The sequence below is a fragment of the Scardinius erythrophthalmus genome, assembly GCF_964197995.2.
Source record: "Scardinius erythrophthalmus genome assembly, chromosome: 21".
NCBI classification, from domain to species: domain Eukaryota; kingdom Metazoa; phylum Chordata; class Actinopteri; order Cypriniformes; family Leuciscidae; genus Scardinius; species Scardinius erythrophthalmus.
In genome coordinates this window covers 15,358,191-15,371,135 of record NC_138241.1, presented here as the reverse complement: position 1 = coordinate 15,371,135, position 12,945 = coordinate 15,358,191, and the positions used below count along the sequence as shown (strand labels likewise).

The following is a 12,945-nucleotide window of genomic DNA, read 5'->3' as shown; positions in this document are numbered from 1 at the left end:
TACACTCAAGCCATCTCTTCAATTGAATATTTGTATGTTCTTCTACTTCTATACCAGTGAATTTGGCACCGGGGACATCATTCTCGGACAGAGTTAGCAGGTTTAGCTCAGTAGACATCTCGTCCGTAAACTGTTTACATGCGTCTAGCATGAGTGACACGCGCGAGTTTGACCCCCCTAGCAACCGTCGCTAGCTTAATGAATATTAATGAGAAAAGGTGACGTATATCGTGCGGTACGCTATTGTTGGTCTATTCATACATGCAGTTAAAAACAACTTTTAAAAACATTGAGACCATCCATGGCGCTTCATCCAGCTGTTTTCTTATGATATTTTATGATTATTATTTAATTACATTAAACTGCTTCATGTTCCAATTCAGGAGAATAAAAAGGTAATATGTAAATACAATATTCAAGATTCAACAGATATTTACTCTCTTCCAAACAATCCAGACCCATATGGCTTGAAATCATTTTTTGTGATCTATGCTCACTAAATCATAGATTTTATAATGCCATTAAAGGCAGGGTTGCAGCACATTTTTAAAGAAAAAATTTGAGGCTTTTTAAGACCTTTTTAAGACCTGAAGAAATAAAAATCAATGCTGTGCATTAGGGGTGCAATATTGACAAAATAAATTATATCTTGATATTTTCAAAGATTTTGTTGATAACAATAATCAAGATGATATTTTGAGAGTGTGTTTTTGTGCTGGTACCATGGCTGGTTAAGGTCTTTGTGGACAGCTGATGGTAAACCATGGTAACTACAAATTAACCATGGCTTTGCTACACTAACCATAGTTTAAACATGGTATTAGTAGTAAAACTGTGGTTAAACAAATGGTAGTCAATCCGCCAAATAAAACCATGGTTAATTTGGGGATAGTTCTCTCTCACACTCACACTCACACTCACACTCACACACACACACACACACACACACACACACACACACACACACACACACACACACACACACACACACACACACACACACACACAAAAATTCTTTCATAATTTTCTCACCTTCATGTTGTTCCAAACCTGTATTTTCCTTTATCCTCTGAGGAACATACAAGTTCTGTTGAGAAATGTCTCACTGTGTTTTTTTTTAAATCTATTCAGTGGAAGACAACGGTAGGCAAAACTGTTTAGTTACCAACATTTTTCAAAATATCTTCTTTTATGTTCTGCAGAACAAAGTAAGTGTTAAAGGTTTGGAAAGATATGAGGGTGAGTAAATAATGACATCATTTTACATTTACAACAATATAACATAATTAAATAATGTCCACCATTTCAAAATGGCCTAGTCAAGTTTTTTATTATTAAAACAGAAAAAGCATCTTCAGTCCATTTATGAGGAAGTCATTCAAATGATTCTCCCTTTTGCATCTCTTTCTCTGAGCGACGAGTATGCGTGGGCAGGTTTAGGGAGGGGGCGTTTGGGACTCTGGGTCCTCTACTCATCGAGCGGAAGGGAGCAGCTGGCAGAGAAGCATGCTTGTAACCCCGCCAGTGAGTTGCCAATCTCTAGGGTGAGCCATCAGGTTGCATCAGTGAATGCAAATCATGCCTCAGAAAGAGTGAGCAGAACCAACAATTACGGGAGGAAACCATATCAATGCGGTGGCCTCAAAAGGGAAGAGCATTTCATAACACAATATTGACACAATTCTGCAGTACTAATGAGCTCTGGCAGTGTGAGAACGGGAGTGATTTGTTCACCTGTCAGTCAGAGCTGTTGGTGCTGGCACTGTGGGGATTTATGGCACAGTCAAAAAAAAGGGGAAAAAAGCTCATTCTCAGGAGTAAGAGAAACTCATACCTGAAGGACAGGCGCAGTTGTAGTATCCAACAAAGTCAGTGCATGTTCCCCGGTGCTGACAGGGACTGGAATCGCACTCATTTACTTCAGCCTCACAGTAGCGTCCTGCAGGAAGACAGGGGTGTGAAAGGAGTCTTAGTTAAGCTTTTACGCTCCGTCTGCCCTGAAGATATTGACTTCACTTTTGACATTTGGGATTTAGAAGTAAATTTGGAAACTTTCTCCCCCCCATGGCTCACTGTGTGGTGCATGTCACAGAGAAGAGAATGATATTTGACAAAATCCAAAATCATATTTTACATACTGAAACTAACCCACAAGAAACTAATTTAGCAACAGTTCAAAGTGCCATTAACTAAGTCACAGTTCAGACAGTTAACGCAGACTGATAGTATGCAAAATGATGCAACATATGCAAAAAATTGAGGAGGCAAAGGGAATCGAACTAAATAAATAGTTCTGAACCTGCTAAAAAAATACTGTAAAAAAAATATGGACGTAGTGTCCGTGACGTCACCCGTAGGAATCTGAAGAGCATTTTTGAAGCCCAAAGTGGGCGGAGACGGCCGTTGCTATCTTGGCAACCGTGTGTCATTTTATGGTGTTGTGGTAAACCGAAAATGGGCAAAGAGGCGGGATTAGCTGAGGTGCTGTGAAGGCTAACAGACAGCAGACACACGGCTATAGTTACAGCGGCGGCAATCCACCTGTCACTCAAGTGGCCACACCCTTAATTATGCAGAACTTTAAGGCTTAATATAATTTAAATGGATGAATTATTAAAAAATAAAATATCACCCCCCTCACAGTTGTCATGAAGGGCAAAATAAGCTATATAGACCAAAACCACTTGTTGTACCAGGATGTTGGCCACTTTAACGTGGGGGTATATGATTGACACTTTTTTGGAGCCTGTCTGTAGTGGCCAGTCGATGAATTTCAGTTTAAGTCACTTCCGTGTTGGATTCAAGGTTGCTGCTTGTTCTGAACTGAATTGAGCTTAACTGAAAATTATAAATGTTGCTTTGGCAACTGACTGAAATAAAAAAAAAATACTTATAATAAAGCTAAATAGAAATATTAAGATTAAAATGATAAAAGCACTTACAATTACTAAAACTAATATCAATACCATTTAAAATATCTTTTTATGGTACTTAATTACTTTTTTTGTCTAAAATTAGCTTGAAAGACATGGTTAAGATTATTCAAATCTGTTATATTGTTTCCACAGGAAAAAAATAAATAAAGCATATATGTGATGAGTACATATGTCTATTATAATTCATTTTAGGGGTGAATTATTCTTTTAGAAACATTTTTAAACTAATTGTTCTTGAAGAGTATGGATGCCAGCACATTATAAATAAAGCTGCATCATTATCTTCAGGTTTATCTCTGAAAACGTAATAAACGGGGCATATGGGATTTTGTGGTGCATGTTAAGGCAGTTCATAGCAGTTTGTAATCAGCAGCAACTCAAGAACTGTTCTGAAGGTCGCATTCCTAACTAAATGGCAGATCTGAGTCCAATATTGTTCATCCGCATGCTATTTCGTAACAATTAACTTAACATGGAATCAAATCAATCAAATCTTTGCATGGAAAAAGCAAGGCAAGCTATAGAGAAAAAAAAAAAAAAGTCTTATCCAGTGCAAGATCTGCTTCACTGACGCTTTTCTCTGCTGTGGCAGAAGTCACATTATCTTCCCTCAACATGTCGTCTGACTTTTGGAGGAAGATTATAATGAAAGCACTTGACATTTCACATCGGCCTTCTGGCAATACTGTGGTGAGAAATGGGACAGGGACGGTCGTTTTTAAGTCTCTAGGGTCATTAATCGAAGGAGATATCGCTAGCATCATCGAGACGTCTAAATAAAACATCGAGGTTTCAGCTGTGACATGTTTTCTCCTAGTAGTATTCTAATCCATTATATAGCCCACAGAGAGGCAGAAATCGTCAGGTGCCTCTTGTCGCTGACAACTGGGATGTGGAAAGATGGATTTCTTCATCCGCTAAGAAGGGAAATAGAGCCATCAAGGAGACTGAGAGGTGATAACAAGGACACAGAAGCATGGGCGATTATCCCGTTGACAATATGAGATCTGCCATGTAATATTCAAAGAAATGGGCAATACAGCTTCATTATATGTTACGGTTTATAGGTGTCGTGAAATGCAGATCATCTATAATTCATGTAAAGCGCCTATAAAAGACTTCATATTTTCCTATGCAAGAGCATTAAAATGCAATGCATATCACCAAGATCATTACGTCATGACGGATTAAATCCAGTAAATCATTCCTCGTTTGTTTATTTGTTTCTGGGTTGTTTAGGCAAATAGATCCTCCTGTGCTCATGTGCTGGTGGCCAAGCTAATGAAAGATCTTGCTTTCCGAGTTCGATTTACCGATTCAGTGTTCTCTAACCTCTATTTGCCCTTCATTTAGCAGGCATGATGAAACAAATTACAGAATAATCCAGTTAGGAGGGCAATGTGCAAAGATGAGTTACGGTAAAGAGATGCCTCAGGGCAGCCGGACTCGTCTCGGTGGGACACACACTCTGAGTCACATTACAGCGGATGATATAGAGTTGGACATGAAACTGTGTCATTCAGGCTAGGGCAAAATTCAGAACTGGCTCCTTTTCAAATTCATGAGTTGGAATTTGAATAGAACTGGCCATGCCCGCAGGATATTAAATGACAAGAACAGTAATTTATGGAACTGCAATTCCAAGAATTGGTCTAACACAGATTGTAATGAAACATAACATAATTACATAGACTAAATATGCCTATTTTTTTCCTGGTAGAATGTTTTCCTCAGTATGTCAAAAAAAAAAAAAAACTTTTAAATAGGTATTTTGTCAAACAGCACCATTAAATGTACACAATTTATACAAAATAAATATTATTATAAAAATATAAATGCACTGATTATATATTGATGGTTACGGAACCCCTGAGGGGACCTTTGCAAAAAAATAAAAAATAGGACTTTTGCGTGCTTACGCGTTACAATTTCCGGTTTGCGCTATAGCGCCATTAATTCAAATGTGGAAATATGGATGATGTATATATCATTTATGTATGTATTACATTGCCAACATGGGGGAAACAAAATATTAAAGGGATAGTTAACAAGAAAGTGAAAATATTCACACTTGTTCCAAACCAGGAGGACCTTCTTCTGAGGAACACAAAAGATGTTAAGCCGGTTTATTATTAAATTATTATTAATTCCTGTTCAGTATTAAACTTTGGACCGAATCAAAGATGCGCAAACCCAACTTTGCGGTATAGTTTCAGTTTCGATTAAAATAAATTAGTTTAGGCTTGGCGTTTAAAATAAGCTAAAGGTTGTAATAAAGGGCACAATGGGCTATTTTTATAGGCTATGTATTTTTTTTATTATTATTATTATAAGTGGTTACTTATTTTTCATTCTTGTTGTTTTCTGATACCATTCATTTAAGGATTTGGCTAGTAAGGGGAAGTAAAATACGCATAGCCTATATGTTATTAATAGTGTTTATAATGTTAATGTTGTGTTTTATTTACAGGTCTTTTACACTATTTCTGAATAGACTATAGCCTAATAATATAATGCGTGTTTCCCTCTCAGTATGACTGAGTGTGCCACGCACAAGCGCGCATCCTTGAGATATAAATGATAGGCTAATACATTTTAATAAAAAAGGCCTACATCATAAAACTCAGAAGAGTATGTATTTTAATATCTCTGATGTTCTCTGTTCTCTGGTTGTTAGATAGTCAGTCTGAATGACAGTTCATGCATGAACGTTAGGACTATTATACAGTCAATTATTACCTTTTTGTATTAGTGTTTAAAATATTTAATTTACAATGAATTATATTTATTTATATCTTAATTTATTATTATTATTATTATTATCATTATTATTATTATTATTATTAATACGAGGGCGACCATGGTAGGCCAACAGTCGTCATTTACCCTGTATTTACAGTATATCTATACAGAAGAAAGCCCTGTCTAAGCTCTTTGGTACGGGTTGTGTCGAACCATTCGTTAGTCTGGTTGTTTGATGAGAAAAAGATGAAATGTAGTTGCAATAAACGCGTTAAGAATCCGTACAACTGCAGCAGAGGATGACTATTTTATTCTGCAGTGCGGAACTGAGGAAGAGCTGATGACGGAACAGTTTGATCAAGATAAATAGCAATCTTGTGAACTTTACTTCTTAAAAAAAAATTTTCCTTCATCTCAGTAGCAGAAGATTATTACTTGTTTATTTTTTTTATCAATACACATAAAAATACAAAGTTTATTAAAAGTCTATTCAAAGTTAATAAAATTATTTGAACTGTGACTAAAATATGTCTCTAAGTCTTGTCTTTAGTAGCACTTTACTTGGGATTTTTGCTAAAATAGACACTTCAAAACATGTCAAACAACAACAAATTTTAGCCTTTGAGTAAATGTGCTGATTTTAATGTATTTTGTAATGTTTATAATGTTTACAAAACGTGTTATATCTTATATTATATTTTATCTTATATATGTCTTTATATTGAAGTCCTAATTTAAAATAGATTTCGATTAATTCATGTGCATCCACATCCATGCTCTTGTTTACTTATATAGATGGCAGTGACGCAAATTGAACGCAAACCGGAAATTGTAACGCGTGAGTTTCTCGTGCGCACACGAAAGTCCTTATAATTTTTTTTTTTTTTGCAAAGGTCCCCTCAGGGGCTCCGTAGATGGTTGGCTTCATTTTGAAAGAAAGTTTTGAGTTAAAGTAAAGTGAATTAATTGTTCTCCCAGCATAAATATTAAAATAATATTTCTGGGAGTTTCCTTTCATTCAAAATCTAATTCTTAATCCAGTTTGCTACCTTAATTAAAATTCAAGAATTATATTATATTTTGCATTCAGTTTTGAGGTAAGTCTGAGTGTCATGTTACTTTCTCAAAAATGTCACCAGCAGAACACATCCACTAGCTGACAGAAATATTTATGCTATATTCAGAATTAAACAGATATAGCTGAAACAGTATGTAAATATGCTTTGCTATATGCAATCTCTGACATAGCAGGAAAACGTGACTATAATTTCCCTCTCCAATTCTACTGTAGAAAGAAAAAATCAATCTGAGTGTGGCTTTAAAAAAAAAAAGCTTCTGCTGCCAAACTCTCTGCAAACTTCAACATAAATCAGGATAACATATTCCGGAGTTTGTTGATATAGTTTTCTTTTAACCTGTGTATCCAGGGAGACAGGTGCACATATAGTGCGGGGGTGCAGTTGGCTGACTCATACTGATGCAAGTGGCTCCGTTCAAGCATCTGTTTGGATAGGCTAAGCATGCGTTATCCAAGTACTGACAAAACTCCCCCGTCCATCCTGGTGCACAGAGACACTGTAAGGGGATGACAAAAAAAAAAAAAAGTAGTAATTAACCTGAATTATTAGATATTCAATAAATCAGCAAAGCACTAAATACTTCTACAATCATGTGTTATATATATATATATATATATATATATATATATACACACACTGCTGTTCTAATAGTTTCTTCAAATATGCATTCAAGCTTTTGATTAAAAGGTAATTATACTTTTCAATCCCCTATGTTTTTACTAAATATCCTTAAATAAAAAAATAATTAATAATAATTAGCTAATTTAGTCCTTGGTAACTCCAAGAATCATTACTCAGAAGACAATTATACAGCATAGAGTTTAGGAAGATTAAACGGGGAGACAGGCAGGAAGTTTCAGAAAAAATAAATGTTGCTGATGACCAACAAATTCATCACCAATGTGCTAATGAAAACATGTGGCCTGTTTCCTGGACTATGCCAAAGTTTTAATTAAGGATCTGACTGATTAGAAATTACACAACCAGATGCCTCCAAACAGCATGTTAACCAAATCAGCTCTTATAATAACTAATGTTTACATCCATTACAGAAACTTCTGCAAAGAAATTCCAATGCGCAACAGTAGCTGTGCAGTTTTTCAAGTTTTCAGGTTATTTTTAAGGAAAGCCGTACATAGCAACCAAAGTTTTCAAGCTTTTGAGCTTACCGGAACGTTAACAGCTTACTGTAACATAAAACAGAGAGCTTCTGCTTTCTTACATCTTTCAGAGTTAATGCTGACACACTCAAAAACTATTTTTTCTCTTCCTTTTTGAGAATGTTGATTTTTTCAAGCCTCATTTTGTTCTTTTTATACATGTAAAATAAATATTTGAATATTCTGATTAATGAAAGGGTTCAACAACTTTATTTTAATTGAGTCATTATTCATTCACCTGCATGCCGTTCCAAACCTATAATTCTATTTTTTTTCTAAGGAACACAAAAGGATTAATGTAAAAAATATTTTCATTTTTAGATGAACTATTTATCTGTCAGAATCATAGGTCATTCACTCAATGTAAGACATCGCTTTAAAAATATGTTTGCATTATTTCAAAAGAGCATTTAAATTCATAAATTTTGCATACTGTGAAAAATCCCCATGTATGAAAAACCAATATTGATAGTTTAACAAATTGCACTTGAAGTAAATCAATCCATGTGAAGCGCATATTCTAGAGCACTTCATAACAAAAACAGATGCGACTACTTCAATCGACAGTGTATAACTGTGACACATCACTCAAAGTGCAGATCTGTTGATGGGGGTGACAGAAAGATGATATTGAAATAGAAGAGGATGGCTGAAACCTTGAGACACAAGCATAAATCAAGGATGCTATAATGTGCCTGTGAGACTGAAAAAAAAAAAAAAAAAAAAAAAATTAACTATAATAAATTAATAGATGTGCATTAGCCGCTGGGGTGGGGAGAGATTTTTGGTTAATGTTGGGATGATTATTTGTCATTTCACGACTGTATTTGCATTGCCATATATATATTTACACTCATCTGCCACTTTATTAGATACACCTGTTCAACTGCTCGTTAAAGCAAATATCTAGTATGCCAATCACATGGCAGCAGCTCACTTCATTTAGTCATGTAGACATGTTTAAAGGGGTGGTTCGGGATTTTTGACATCGGACCTCATTTTTAAGTCAGCCTGGTTGTTATTCAGGGTCAAGGGTAGATGTTAGCCAGCCATTAAAAACTGTTTTACCCACTCCACAGTGCACCAAACGCAAATCAATTATAACACTAGACTATCGATGCAAATGTACGTTGAGAGAATAATGTTAGAAATCAAACTTACCTTTCATCTCAATGATCCCAAAGGAACTAGTTTCTCAGCAGCTGCGGAATTTTACTTTGCTCCAGTTAGTAATGCGCTAAAAAGTAAACACAGAAAAGAAGCGCACTACAGTGTGTGCAGTACATGTGTGTACCGGTTCACTCAGTTGCCTAGGTAATCAATATCACTCCGCTGCTGCTGTAGATAAGGCTTATGATTACAGGGAACAAATTATAACTAATGCAATGTGATGAAAGGTAAGTTTGATTTCTAACATTATTCTCTCAACGGACATTTGCATCGATAGTCTAGTGTTATAATTGATTTGCGTTTGGTGCACTGTGGAGTGGGTAAAACGGTTTTTAATGGCTGGCTAACATCTACCCTTGACTCGCGCTAGCCTAGCATCGGCTAACTATCCAAATATAAGGACTGGATAATTTTTTTTTAAAAATGTCTCCACTGATGAATAACAACCAGGCTGACTTAAAAATGAGGTCCGATGTCAAAAATCCCGAACCACCCCTTTAAGACGAAGCAGATGGGATGCAGCAGCAGAAGACACACCGGGTGCCACTCCTGTCAGCTATAAGAACAGGACACTGAGGCAACAATAAGCACTTTCTTTCCAAAATTGGACAACAGAAGATTGAAAAACATTTTGCCTGGTCTGATGAGTCTTTGACTTGTCAATGGTTCAGGCTGGTACTGGTGGTGTAATGATGTAGGGATATTTTTTTGCAGACCGTTCTCATCCCAAGGCGTCATATACTGACAACATCCGACGCACATGGCACCCTTTAGCGTCATTATGAGACGCAGATAAATATGGGCCAGAAGGCGCCTCCTATCGGTCTAACCCTAACCCTACCCCAGACCTAAACCTACCCATAATCTTCATCTCATATTGACGCTAATGGGAGCCATGTGCGTCGGATGTTGACGAAATGTCAAAAGCGTCAGTATATGATGCCCTAGGATGAGAATGCGTTGTTTTTTGGCACACTTTTGGGCCCCTTAGTACCAATTGAGCATTGTTTAAATGCCACAGCCAATCTGAGTATTGTTGATGACCATGTGTTATTATGACCAGTGTACCCATCTTCTGATGGCTTGTTCTAACAGGATTATGTACCATGTCACAAAGCTCAAATCATCTCAAACTGGTTTCTTGAACATGATAATGAGTTCACTATATTCAAATGGCCTCCATAGTCACCAGGTCTCAATCCAATAGAGCACCATTGTGATGTGGTGGAACGAGAGATTCACATCATGGATGTGCAGCCGACAAATCTGCAGCAACTGTGTGATGCTGTCATGTCAATCTGGACCAAAATCTCTGAGGAATGTTTCCAGCACCTTGTTGAATCATGAGGAAATTCTGAAGGCAAAAGGCAATCCAACCAGTACGAGCAAGGTGTACCTAATAAAATGGCCGGTGTATAGTGTATATAGGCAACATTTCCCCACTAACTTCCTAACACCACAGCATTTACATCTCTTCTAATCCAAAGGTTCTCATTTAACTTCACTTTAATGGAGTAATATAACAGATTTATGTTATCTGAAATTAAGTTTTATGTGCAAATAAACCACTGCAAAAATTAGGTTACTTACATTATATCCTCCAACTAGGTTGAGACACAATCCCTCATTCAGGCAGTTAACACTGAGCAGCTCGCAGAAGTCAATTATTTCTTCACAGTTCTTCCCAGAAAAACCTTGTAGGCATCTACAGGAAGATGACATTAACTTTAGCCACATACAAAAATAGATTCTAAGAGGGAAAAAAATGGCACAGAGTAACAATCACAGTAAATCCAGGCACTTTACTGCTGTTTTTAGATGTCACTGGTGTGTCATAATGACCGTAATGCTCCTTGGTGACATTTGTGGAGAATTAAAAGACCCTTTAAGCAAACTCATGACAAGAATGTCTGTTAAATGTTCAACCTCTGGCACATGTGCTTCATATCTCCTCTTGTTTCCTTGGCCTCAGTCAGATCTTTGCCTTCCTTCTGCTGTGATAAGACTTCAGTGAAATTATTCTGACACAAAGGCAAGATGACTCAATTATTAACACAGACTCCCAGGTGACCAACTGCTATTGCTTTTATCTGCCCTTCTCTTTACACACACACTATCACCCTCTAGTCATTCTTTTTCTCAGTTTTTAATTCATTTTTCCACTTTCAATATCTATCTTATCTTCCGTTTGTCTTTTAGTCGGATGGGCCATCAAATGTATTGATTCAAGTAATCTTTGCTAATAAAAACTAGAAAGATGAACAGGAGCAAGAGAAGACATAGCCGTGAACCCCCCAAGGACTGGAAGAACTCATAAAGCAGCCGAAACTGTAGCAGATTCCCTCATTATCAGCAGGAAGTAATTCAAAAGCTGTCAAAGGCTGAATATTGAACCTTACAACTGGAAATATAATGAACATTTCACTCTCTACAGAATGTATTCCTATTTTTGGCCAGTATAATCACATACTAAGAAACACACAAATAACACAGTACTATTGTAAATAATAAAATGACTCATGTTTTGCATTAATAAGTGCAGTTACTACTAATATATATATTTATTATATGTTCATGCACATTTGACAGTAAAGCAATGAGCTTGAGTTGAGATGCAGATAAATTTTACTTTTAACAACAACTTTATTTTTTTATAAGAAGTGGAAATGGCTAATAATAATTATATGAGTAGGCAACCAGTTGGCTCCTCTGCTGCCATATACTGGTTATAGTAGTTTTTTTTTTTTTTTTTTTTTTTTTCAAAACCCTGAAATGACTAAAAAAAATATTTTTCCCACAATACCATGGTTACAGTTAGTATTAGCAGTTAGCGTTTCTCCGGGTTTCCAGGTCAACACTGTTTGATCTGATATGGTTTTATAACAGAAAATTCTGCGCTGAATTCGAGTGCTTCTCGCTAGATCTCACAGCGATGTTATTATTCCGAGGTTAATTAAAATGTTTTCTAACCGGATCCCCCAGCACGGTGTAGTAACAGTGTCACATGCTCGAGATCCGCTGCAAACCTGTTTTGAGCTTGCGCTGCACTAGCATTGCCCAGAGCCAATAACCGGTCCACGCTGCGCAACTCAAACGAGTAGTGCGATTTCATTCCACTTTCGTTTAATTTGCTATTTGATGTTTCTCATATCCAACATAAATGCAGCTCTTATCATTTGGGCAATGTGGTGGTGGCACCAGAGCAAAATTTAGTCGAACCAGCAGAAAAAAGGAAATGTAGTAACTACTATTCTCCACTATAGGGCGTTACTCCGTGACGAGTGAAATTATTGAAAAAAGCCATTTTACAAACAAGAGAGAGAGCGGAGGAAAAGTAAATATTTTAAAAGAGAGTAATAGAGTGTTAAGAAAAAAAGTTTTAAGTTCTTTTCTTGTGAAATCCGGGGGAAGAAACATATTTTCATACTTTTATTTAGAGGAATTCCGGTGAGTGTTTTGTTACTCCGTTGTTGCTCTGTAATCAGTCATATGCGTTCAATTACTAATTTACAGAAGAAATATGATTGACAACTAACTGAGGATGCGTAAATATTGAAATATGCATGTTGTGACGAAGAAATAAAGGATAGTTTTGTCATTAAACCAATCAGAGTTGATGTTAAAATCAACTGCGTCACATACTAATTAATGTGCATTGGTTCGTGTTTAAACAGAGCCATTTGATGATAGAGATCAGACTTTGATATTGTTAATTAACTCTGGGGGTATATTGTTGTAAAAGAATCAGAGTATGTGATTTAATGAATATGTATGTATGACATTCAGTAGTTTAATTTAGTGTTTGAGTCATATAATAATGATATGTCAGACATTGCTCTGTTTAATGTTAAGTGGGTA

The 12,945-nt window shown here is 36.2% G+C and overlaps 1 protein-coding gene across 1 annotated transcript in view; it reads right to left on the bottom strand.

Annotated features, from left to right (window-relative positions):
• Positions 1-12,945, bottom strand: part of eys (eyes shut homolog) — a gene marked incomplete at both ends in the record, with an annotated part of 268,937 nt that overhangs the window by 230,048 nt on the left and 25,944 nt on the right. Inside the window, 3 exons of the mRNA XM_081351375.1 lie at positions 1,835-1,939; positions 7,094-7,253; positions 10,678-10,792. Coding sequence (XP_081207501.1) covers positions 1,835-1,939; positions 7,094-7,253; positions 10,678-10,792 — 380 coding nt within the window. The remainder of the gene's footprint in view (positions 1-1,834; positions 1,940-7,093; positions 7,254-10,677; positions 10,793-12,945) is intronic.